At 40.4% G+C, this 11,340-nt stretch overlaps 1 protein-coding gene across 3 annotated transcripts in view; it reads left to right on the top strand.

Moving 5' to 3' along the window:
- Positions 1 to 3,955: 3,955 nt before the first annotated feature.
- The window catches only part of USP18 (ubiquitin specific peptidase 18), a 61,716-nt gene continuing 54,331 nt past the window's right edge, over positions 3,956 to 11,340 (top strand). For 2 of the 3 annotated variants that reach the window (XM_032390851.1, XM_032390850.1), the window contains exons 1-3: positions 3,956 to 3,996; positions 4,313 to 4,570; positions 6,029 to 6,125. In XM_032390851.1, coding sequence (XP_032246742.1) covers positions 4,414 to 4,570; positions 6,029 to 6,125 — 254 coding nt within the window. In that variant the 5' untranslated portion in view covers positions 3,956 to 3,996; positions 4,313 to 4,413. The other variant, XM_032390852.1, reaches the window with a different exon arrangement.

Raw genomic sequence — 11,340 nt, 5'->3', positions numbered from 1 at the left:
TTGTGGAACATAAGGAATAGCATGGAGGACATTAGGAGAAGGAAGGGGAAAATGAAGGGGGGAAAATCAGAGGGAGAGATGAACCATGAGAGACTATGGACTCTGAGAAACAAACAGGGTTTTAGAGGGGAGGTGGATGGGGGGATGGGTTAGCCCGGTGATGGGTATTAAGGAGGGCACGTACTGCATGGAGCACTGGGTGTTATATGAAAACAATGAATCGTGGATCACTACATCAAAAACTAATGATGTATGGTGACTAACATAACAAAATAAAATTTAAAAAAATTAAATTAGCCAACATACAGTACATCATTAGTTTCAGATGTAGTGTTCAATAATTTGTCAGTTGTGTATAACACCCAGTGCTCATCACATCACGTGCCCTCTTAATGCCCATCATCCATTGTAATTACATTTCTAAGAATCTATCCTAAAGCTTGATTTAACGTCTGGTTCTTTCTGATGGTCAGATAAACTAGAGGGCTGCAAATTTATTGGCATGGAGACAGGGGAACAACTGAGGAAATCTTTCATATATGCCGCTGAGTGGAGAGAAGGGAGACATGGAGAAGACAATATAATTTATGCTTCCCAGCTTAGACCTGGGCACAGGACTGAGAACCCTGGACAGAGAGCAGCTGCAGGCAGAAGTTGAAGCCCTTTCAGAAGGAATTCAGTGAAATCCAAGGGCACAAGGCAGTGGGAGGAGCTGGGCATGTGTCCCACTTCCACATCAAGCCCCTACTTGGAAATAGGAGGGAACCTTAATTCATTGATTGTTTTACCTTGCATTGCCTTGCAGGTACTCAGTGGATACTCTGGTGTGGTGGTGGCAGGGTGCAGTTGTTGTCACCTTGTTCCAAAACACATGAGAGACTCCTCCTGAGATTCCAAAATATGCTTTGGAGCATTTACGGTTGGCTGAAGTCTGTGTTGTCAGGAGAAAGTAAAAGAGTAGGGGGATTTTGGGGACGCCTGGGTGGCTCAGTCGTTGGGCGTCTGCCTTCGGCTCAGGTCATGATCCCAGGGTCCTGGGATCGAGTCCCACATCGGGCTCCTTGCTCGGTGGGGAGCCTGCTTCTCCCTCTCCCTCTGCTGCTCCCCCTGCTTGTGCTTTCTCTCTCTCTCTGTGACAAATAAATAAAAATCTTTAAAAAAAAAAGAGTAGGGGGATTTTGTTTTATGTGGTTAATATGACCTCATTTATAGCTAAGTTTTGTTGTGTCCATGGACCTTTAGTTTGCATGAGGGACATCAAATAGGTAGAGAAAAGTTTTATGCCTAAAAATGTTCACTATAGTGTATTTGTTACAATTGTAAAAAATTGAAAAATAACCAGAATAGTCCACAAATTTTTATTGCTACATCAGTAATCAAAAGGTATTTATAAAGAGCTTGGGAAAATTTGTTATAATGTGAAATGAGAAAAACAGTAAAATATCAGCCATGTCAAAAATATTTAGGAAAAAGTACACCTGGGTGGCTCAGTTGGTTAAGCATCCACTTCTTGATTTCAGCTCAGGTCATGATCTCAGGATCGTGGGATCGAGCCCCAAGTGGAACTCTGTGCTGACTGTGGAGCCTGCTTGGGGTTCTCTCTCCCTCTCCCACTATTATTTCCCTGCTCTCTCTCTCTCAAAAAAAATGTATATATATATATATGTGTGTGTATATATATATATATATGTGTGTGTATATATATATATATATATATAGGAAAAAAGATTGATACATACCAAGTAGTGGTTATCCTTAGGTCCTGGGACAATGAGTGATTAATATTTTCTTCATTTTACATTTCTGCATTTTACAAATATTCTCCATAAGTCAGCATTATTTGAAAAATAACAACCTTAAAAATTATAATAAAAATCTTAAAAAAATACATATATTTCTTTGCTTGGTGGGTATTTGTGTATGTACAAGGGGACTGTTTTCTCTAGGAACACCAGTGATTTCTCTTTCCAGCTGCCACGGTAATTCTCCAGAATACATAATTCAGTGGGACACATTTGAATGCTTCCACTTGATTAAAATGAATATCTAGAAGGAATCACAGGCTTCAGCTTTAGAATGTAAACAAGAGATCTCACCCTCCAACCACCATTCAATTCCTTTCTATACTCTCTCTTTCAAGGGCTAGCCCAGCTTCTGCTTACAGACAAATTAGTGCTGCTGGAGTTGGCTTGCTGGCTGTGAGAAAGTTCTTTATTTTGAAATGAAATCTATTTCTTAGTAGTTTTCACACATTAGGTAGTTTGACCTCCCCTACCCTCATGCCCCAAACACAAGAAATCTAAGTAAATCTAATTATGTCTCTTCCACATGATAGCCTTTTATGTATTTGAAAACATTAAGTCCTTATTCTTTCATGTGTTCATTCATTCATTCAATGCTTATTTATTGAATGCCCACAAATGCTCTGTGCAAAGTGTAATGGAAGCAGTTGAAGAAACAAACTCCCTGCCTTCCAGATGCTCACAGTTTAGGGTCTCAGGTCAGATGTTGAAACTCTGAGATGTGTATGCAGGAGGTTAGTGGGGAGTACCCTTGGGAACAAGAGGTGAGCAAAACAGGGACAGGCAGAGGGAAGAGCTGCCAAATAGATGCAACAGAGGCCTCGGCTGATCTTAAGGGGAGTTCTGGGGCTTGCTGACCCTTCAGAGCTATTTCACCTTAAGGCAAGGTGGTAAGATTTTTATACCCACTATTGTCCAGTCATTGGATAGGGATAAATTTCTTTCCAAGGGTAAATTACTGGACAGGGACTCAGTGGGGAGCTGTCAACCAGTGCTCCCTTCAGCCTGAGAAATCGTGTTGGTCCTGCAGGAAGAGTGTGTGCGGTGCATCACTATCCTGTACAAGTGGAGAGATAGCTATTTCCCACAACAGAATATAGCAAACCAGTTATTTGACTAGCTCTGAGTACAAAGTGCATGGACACATAGACAACATGTAGGCTCACCTGAGGAGCCAGGACAGGCTTTCCAGGAAGTCAAGGGTATGGATAGCAAGGAGAGTGCTTGTGAGCAGTCTTTAGGTGGTAGAATTGACAGTCCTCAATGATTGTTTGGGCCTGGGAGTGAGGAGAAAGGAGACACCCAAGTTTCTGGTCTGGACCCCCTTGGTGCCTGTTGTGCTATTTGCCAGAGTAGAGAACCTGCGGGAAAGAGTTTTATGGCAGTCTGCTCTGAAGAAGAAAAAAATGGAAACATGTGGGACAAAGGTAAGGAGTGTCTAGCCTAGTTGTCATTTCTAGCCCTAGAGCTTTATAAGCCAAACATTTCTTTCAGTCTAAGACTTGTCTGTTTTTGTTTTTGTTTTTAATTTTGTTAGTTAACATACAGTGCAGTAGGGGCACCTGGGTGGCTCAGGCGGTTAAGTGTCTACTTTCAGCTCAGGTCATGATCCTGGAGTCCTGGGATCGAGCCCCACATCAGGCTCCCCTGCTCAGCAGGGGGCCTGCTTCTCCCTCTATTCCTCACCCCACTCTTGTGCTCTCTCTCACTCTCTCTCTCTTTAAAAAAAACATACAGTGCAGTATTGGTTTCTGGAATAGAATTCAGTGATTTATCACTTACATACAACCTGGTGCTCATCACAAGTCCTCCCTCCCTCCCTCCCTCCCTTCCTTCCTTCCTTCCTTAATTTTTAATTTAAATTCCATTTAGTTAACATATAGTATATTATTAGTTTGAGGGTAGAATGTAGTGATTTATCAGTTGTATATAATACCCAGTGCTCATTACATCAAGTGCCCTCCTTAATGTCCATCATCCAGTTACCCCATCTCCCCACCCACCTCCCCTCCAGCAACCCTGTTTGTTTACTATAGTTAAGAGTCTCTTATGGTTTGCCTCTCTGTTTTTGTTTTTGTTTTTTTTTTAAGATTTTATTTATTTATTTGACAGAGAGAGAGAGAGAACAATCAGGGGGAGCTGTGGAGGAAGAGGAAGAAGCAGGCTCACCACCGAGCCGGGAGCCAGATATGGGGTCAGATTCCAGGACCCTGGGATCATGGCCTGAGCCAAAGGCAGACGCCCAACCGACTGAGCCACCCTGGCGCCCCTCCATCTCTGTTTTTATCTTATTTTATTTTTCCTTCCCTTCCCCTATGTTCATCTGTTTTGTTTCTTAAATTCCACATATAAGTGAGATCATATGGTATTTGTCTTTCTCTGATTTATTTCACTTAGCATAATACACTCTAGCTCCATCCACATAAGACTTGTCTCTTTGGAATCAGAACTCACATGAATATGCTTTCCCTCTTCCCTTATCCTTACCTACCTGTGGTGTGTTTTCACAGAACTCCCACCAAAGCTGACTCATATGAGCTCTTCCTGGAAGTGTGCAGTCCTGAAGACAGGCCGGGCAGCCAGTGGCCTAGGGATTTTGGAATGATCTCTAATGAGTCAGGTGTTGGGGTCCCTGAGGAAATTTTCCAGTGCATCCTGGCTGTCTCAGCATTTCTCAGCAGAACCCATTGAGAAGAAGGAAGAGAACAACATGAAGAGGAAGAAGGAGCAGCTAAAGGAGCGCCTCAGTGCCTGGGACTGTCCTCATGGTCATTAGATCCCTCACATCTTTCTCTTTTTGCTGCATAGAAATGCTTTGCTCACCCACTGTACTCCGAAACAGCAGAGCTTTGTGGTTAATGACTCCTGATTTCTTATGCCTCCATTTCTGCATCTGTAAAATGGGAATAATCATAGTACTGAGCACATAGGGTTGTTGGGAGGGGTAAGTGAGATAATCTGTGGAAAGTGCTTCAAATTAATGCTTGGCTTCTAGCAGCAGCCAGCATTAGTTTCTGTCTTTACTGTTACACCTGTGTGCTAGGATGTCCTAGAGGCAAGGTGCTTCTGATTCAGGAGCCGAAATCTGTGATTACTTGCTGTCCCTGGATTTTTTTTCATCTTAATGCCCTGTTTCATATACGCAAAAGTCTTTTCCCCAGGAACTCTGAGATTAGTGGTATTTCCTCCCTCTTAAATTACTCCCCTTGTGGGGTCAGCTGAGCCCAAGTTAAGTTGGGAAAGGAGAGATTGGTTGCTAGTACATCAGAGAAATGCTGTCTTTTGGCTTTCTCACATCTTCGTAAGTTACTTTTGGCCTCCAGCCTCTGGAGGTGAGCTTAGATTAGTGAATCTCCCCCAGAGCTTTTTTTTTCTTTCTTTTTTTTTTCCTGATCTCCTTCAGCCACATGGTGGGGACTGGGCAGGGGCCTTTCCACTGGAGTCTGAAATAGACTAGCTAGGAAATTACTTTTCTCTCTGAGCTCCATAGATGTCCATTCTGACTCAACTCTGTAGGGAACAACTTAAGTGGGAGGAATGTTCCCAGTTATGCTTTCTGTAATGTTTCTTTGTCTTTGCTCTTATAACAATTGCTTGTACTACTCATTTGACATTGCATAATACTCTTTCTTGTGACAGCTCTTTTCCTAATGAACTATTAAAAGTTTTACTGCTGGATGTGAGGGCAATCTGGCTGCGACATCTGTCACCCTGTTGATTGCCAGGGTTGATGTGGCTGATCTGGCTGGCTAGGCAGGTGTCCCCTTCCTCCCACACCGCTCCACGGGCGCCCCGCCCGGAGCTGCACGCTTGGTCCAAGAGGACGACCTTCCTTGATAGGGGAGGACCGTTCTTCCATCAAGGGTATATGAGTAGCTGCGCTCCCCTGTTAGGACCCCCAAACAAGCTCTCCAGGTCCATTTGTAGGAGAACGTAGGGTAATCAAGCTTCTGAGACTCCAGACACGTCCAAATGAGGCACTGCAGGTGGCAGTCTGCCTTGCTTTAAAAAAAAAAAAAAATTTACTGCTATTTCGCTTTTCAGAGTCCCATGCTTTATCTCTCCTCTCCCAATTTTTTGCAAGCTCTTTAGTGAAGTCTTTGTACCTCTGAGAGTATTTTGCAGGATTTCATGTCCTTAGTAGATCTTAGAAAAACATTTGATTTTTGTTGAGTCCCTTAGCTTGCCCTCGTCCTCAGTATTTTTTTTTTCTCTTCCCTGTATAGGCCCAGTTGGTTTACACAACATTGGACAGACCTGCTGTCTTAACTCCCTGATTCAGGTATTAATTATGAATGTGGGCTTCACCAAGATATTGAAGAGGTAAGACTAACATGTATATTATTGTATGTTTTCATATATTCAGTTTTTCACAGTGACTTGTACTTTTAAAAGTCTTCTTTGAACAGTTGCCAGAGAAAAGATCTTGTTCTGAACAATCTAGACTACACACTATAATCACCTAAGAAGTTTAAAAAGAAATATGAATGCCTGTTTCCACCACCAGATATTTGGTTTCAGTTGGTCTAGGGTGGGGCTCAGGTACTGGTACTTTTATTTTTAATTTATTTTAATTAATTAATTTTTGTTTTTAAATGTAAAATCAATTTAATTAACATATAGTGTATTATTAATTTCAGAGGTAGAATTTAGTGATTCATCAGCTGCATATAACACCCAGTGCTCACTCCATCAAGTGCCCCCTTTAATGCCCATCACCCAGTTACCCCATCCCTCCCATCCACCTCCCCTCCAGCAACCCTCAGTTTCTTTCCTATGGTTAAGAGTCTCTTATGGTTTGTCTCCCTCTCTGATTTCATCTTATTTTCTTTTTCCTTCCCTTCCCCTATGTTCATCTGTTTTGTGTCTTAAATTCCACGTATGGAAACTGGTACTTTTAAAGACTCCCCAGGTGATTTGAAACTGCAGCCAGGATTGACAGCCACTGATTTGGTTAAAACAGTGTTGGGACTAGATCAATATCAGAAATATCAGAGGAGGAATAAATCAACAATTAGGTCCCTGAATCTCTCCATTGATTTCCCTCAAACAGGACACACACACACACACACAAAGTGTATATATGTGTGTATATATATATACACATGTATGTACTTTATCACACATTCTTTTTTAAAAAAGGTTTATTTACTTATTAATTTAATTAAATTATTTTTTAGAAAGGTTTTTTCCTTGCCCCTAAATTCTTTTTTTAAAGTTTTTTATTTCAATTCCAGTTAGTTACATACAATGTAATATTAGTTTCGGGTGTACAATATAGTGATTCAGCACTTCCATACATCACCTGGTGTTCATCACAAGTGCACTCCTTAGTCCCCATCACCTATTTCACCCATCCCCCCACCCACCTCCCCTCTAGTAACCAGCAGTTTGTTCTCTGTAGTTAAGAATCTGTTTCTTAGTTGGCCCCTCTCTTTCTTTTTACCCCTAAGCTCATTTGTTTTGTTTCTTAAATTCCATAAATGAGTGCAATCCTATGGTATTGTCTTTCTCTGACTCATTTTCGCTTAGCATAATACTCCTTGCTCCATCCATGTTGTTGCAAATGGCAAGAATTCATTCTTTTTTTATGGTCCAGTAATATTCCATTATATTTTGGAATAATAATATAATGGAATATTAATATAATAACCTCTTTGGTTAGGTTTATTCCTAGGTATCTTACGGTTTTTGGTGCAATTGTAAATAGGATCGATTCCTTGATTCCTCTTTCTTCTGCCTCATTGTTACTGTATAGAAATGCAGCTGATTTCTGTGCATTGATTTTATATCCTGCCACTTTGCTGAATTCCCATATCAGTTCTAGCAGTTTTTTGGTGGAGTCTTTTGGGTTTTCCACATAGAGTATCATGTCATCTGTGAAGTGTGAGTTTGACTTCTTTGCCTATTTGGATGCCTTTTATTTCTTTTTGTTGCCAGATTGCTGAGGCTAGGACTTCTAGTACTATGTAGAAAAACAGTGGTGAGAATGTTCTGTCCCTGTCCTGTTCATGAGCTTAGGGGGGAAGGCTCTCAGTTTTTCTCCATTGAGGATGATACTCTCTGTGGGTTTTCGTATATGTCTTTTATGATCTTGAGGTATGTTCTCTCTATCCCTACATGGTGGAAAGTTTTTAACAAGAAGGGATGTTGTATTTTGTCAAATGCTTTTTCTGCATCTGAGAGAATCATATGGTTCTTGTCCTTTCTTTTATTAATGTGGTATATCACATTGACTGATTTATGGATATTGTTATGAACCTTGCAGCCGAGGAATAAATCCCACTTGGTCCTGGTGAATAATCCTTTGAATGTACTGTTGGATCCTATTACCTAGTATCTTGGTGAGAATTTTTGCATCCATGTTCATCTGGGACATGGGTCTGAATTCTCCTTTTTGATGGGGTCTTTGTCTGGTTTGTCTGGTTTGGGGATAAGTGTAATGCTGGCCTCAAAGAATGAGTTTGGAAGTTTTCCTTCCGTTTCTATTTTTTGAACCAGCTTCAGAAAAATAGGTATTAGTTCTTCTTTATTTATTTTATTTTTTAATTTAAATTCAGTTAACCAAAGTATTGTTTTTTTGATATAATGTTTAATGATTCATCAGTTCAGTATAACACCCAGTGCTCCTCTCATCATGTTCTTCTTTAAATGTTTGGTAGAATTCCCCTGGGAAGCCATCCAGCTCTGGATTCTTGTTTTTTGGGGAGATTTTTGATTACTGTGTCAGTTTCCATGCTGGTTATGGATCTGTTCAGGTTTCTATTTCTTCCTGGTTCAGTTTTGGTAGTTTATATGTTTCTAGGAATGCATCCATTTCATCCAGATTGCCTAATGTGTTGGCATATTGTTGCTCATAATATGTTCTTATAATTGTTTGTATTTCTTTGGGGTTGGTTGTGATCTCTTCTCTTTCATTCATGATTTTATTAATTTGGGGCCTTTCTCTTTTCTTTTTGATAAGTCTGGCTAGGGGTTTATCGATCTTAATTCTGAGAACCAGCTCCTAGTTTCATTGATCTGTTCTACTGGTTTTTTTCTTTCTTTTTTAAAAAATATTTTATTTATTTGACCGAGAGAGAGACAGCAAGAGAGGGAACACAAGCAGGGGGAGTGGGAGAGGGAGAAGGAGGCTCTCCGCTGAGCAGGGAGCCCAATGCGGGGCTTGATCCCAGGACCCTGGGATCATGACCTGAGCCGAAAGCAGATGCTTAACGACTGAGCCACCCAGGCGCCCCCCCTTTTTTTTATTTCTATGTCATTGATTTCTGCTCTCATCTTTATTAATTCTCTTCTCCTGCTGGATTTAGGCTTTATTTGCTGTTTTTTCTCCAGCTCCTTTAGATGTAAGGTTGGTTGTGTATTTGAGACTTTTCTTGTTTCTTGAGGAAGGCCTGTGTTGCTATATACTTCCCTCTTAGGACCATCTTTGGTTGCATCCCAAAGGTTCTGAACAACTGTCGTGTTTTCATTTTTATTTGTTTCCATGTATTTTTTAATTCTTTAATTTCCTAGTTGACCCACTCATTCTTTAGTAGGATGTTCTTTAACCTCCATGTATTTGTGGTCTTTCCTTGTAGTTGACTTCAAGTTTTAAAGCATTGTGGTCTGAAAATATGCATGGAATAATCTCAATCTTTTGGTATTGGTTGAAACCTGATTTGTGATCCAGTATGTGATCTCTTCTGGAGAATGTTCCATGTGCACTCGAGAAGAAAGTGCATTCTGCTGCTTTGGGATGAAATCCTCTGAATATAACTGTGAAGTCCATCTGGTCCAGTGTGTCATTCAGAGCCCTTGTTTCCTTGCTGATCTTTTGCGTAGATGATCTGTCCATTGCTGTGAGTGAGGTGTTAAAGTCCCCTACCATTAATGTATTATTATCAATGTGTTTCTTTAATTTTGTTATTAATTGGTTTATATAATTGGCTGCTCCCATGTTGGGGCATAAATATTTACAATTGCTAGATCTTCTTGTTGGATAGGCCCTTTTATTATGATAGAGTGTCCTTCTTCATCTCTTATTACAGTCTTTGGTTTAAAATCTAGTTTGTCTGATACAAGGATGGCTACTTCAGCTTTCTTTGGATGTCCATTGACATGATGAATTGTTCCCCACTCCCTCACTTTCTTTTTTTTTTTTTTAAGATTTTATTTATTTATTTGAGAGAGAGACAGATAGTGACAGAGATAGCAAGAGAGAGCACAAGTGGAGAGGAGAGGGAGAAGCAGGCTCCCGCCGAGCAGGGAGCCTAACTGGGGCTCCATCCTAGGACCCTGGGATCATGACCTGAGTCGAAGTCAGACACTTATCCGACTGAGCCACCCAGGCGCCCCTCCACTCCCTCACTTTCAATCTGGAGGTGTCTTTGGGTCTAAAATGAGTGTCTTGTAAGCAGCATATTGATGGGTCTTGTGTTTTTATCTTTCCTGATACCGTGTCTTTTAATTGGAGAATTTAGTCCATTTGCATTCAGAGTAAGTATTGAAAGATCTGAAGTTAGTGCCATTGTATTACCTGTAAAGTTGCTGTTCCTGTAGATTGTCTCTGTTCCTTTCTGGTTTTTGTTACTTTTGGGCTCTCTGTTCACTCAAGGGATACCCTTTGATAATTCTTGCAGGGCTGGCTTAATGTTCACAAATTCCTTTAGTTTTTGTTTGTCCTGGAAACTCTTTCAGCTATTTTCTCTTCAAATAAATTTTCTGTCCCCTTTTCTCCCTCTTCTTCTTCTGGGACTCCTGTAATATGGGTGTTATTACACTTAATAACTCAGTCCCTGAGTTCCCTAAGTCTGTTCTCATGTTGCATAATTCTTCTTTCTCTCTTCAGCTTCATTGCTTTCCATTATTTTGTTGTCTAGGTCATTAATTATTCCTCTGCTTCTTCCAGCCTGCTGTTCATTGCATCAAGCATGTTTCTAATTTCATTTATTGTATTCTTCATCTCTGATTGTTTCTTTTTTTAACTCTTTTATCTCTGCTGTAGGGATCTCACTGATGTCTTTTATTCTTGTCTCAAGCTCAGTAAGTATCCTTATGATCATTGCTTTAAATTTTCCCTCAGGCATGTTTCTTATATCTGTTTCACTTAGATCTCTGGCTATGGCTTTATCTTGTTCTTTCATTTGGGATAAATTCCTGTGCCTTCCAATTGTGTCTAAGTCTCTGCCTGGTTCTCTATGTTAGAAAAGCCAGTTGTGTCTCCTCTTCCTGAAAGTAATGGCCTTTTTAAAAATTTTATTTTATTTTATTATGTTATGTTAGTCACCATACAACACATCATTAGTTGTTTTTTTTTTTGTAGTTTTTAATTTTATTATGTTATGTTAGTCACTATACAATACATCATTAGTTTTTGATGTAGTGATCCACGATCCATTGTTTTTGTATAACACCCAGTGCTCCATGCAGTACGTGCCCTCCTTAATACTCATCACCGGGCTGACCCATCCCCCCATCCACCTCCCCTCTAAAACCCTCAGTCATGAACCCTCTCATGGTTCATCTCTCCCTCTGATTTTCCCCCCTTCATTTTCCC

The sequence above is a fragment of the Phoca vitulina genome, unplaced genomic scaffold (genome assembly GCF_004348235.1).
Source record: "Phoca vitulina isolate PV1807 unplaced genomic scaffold, GSC_HSeal_1.0 scaffold59, whole genome shotgun sequence".
In the NCBI taxonomy this organism is placed as follows: domain Eukaryota; kingdom Metazoa; phylum Chordata; class Mammalia; order Carnivora; family Phocidae; genus Phoca; species Phoca vitulina.
Note: the sequence above shows the minus strand (reverse complement) of the source record. Positions and strands in the feature narration are given on the sequence as shown.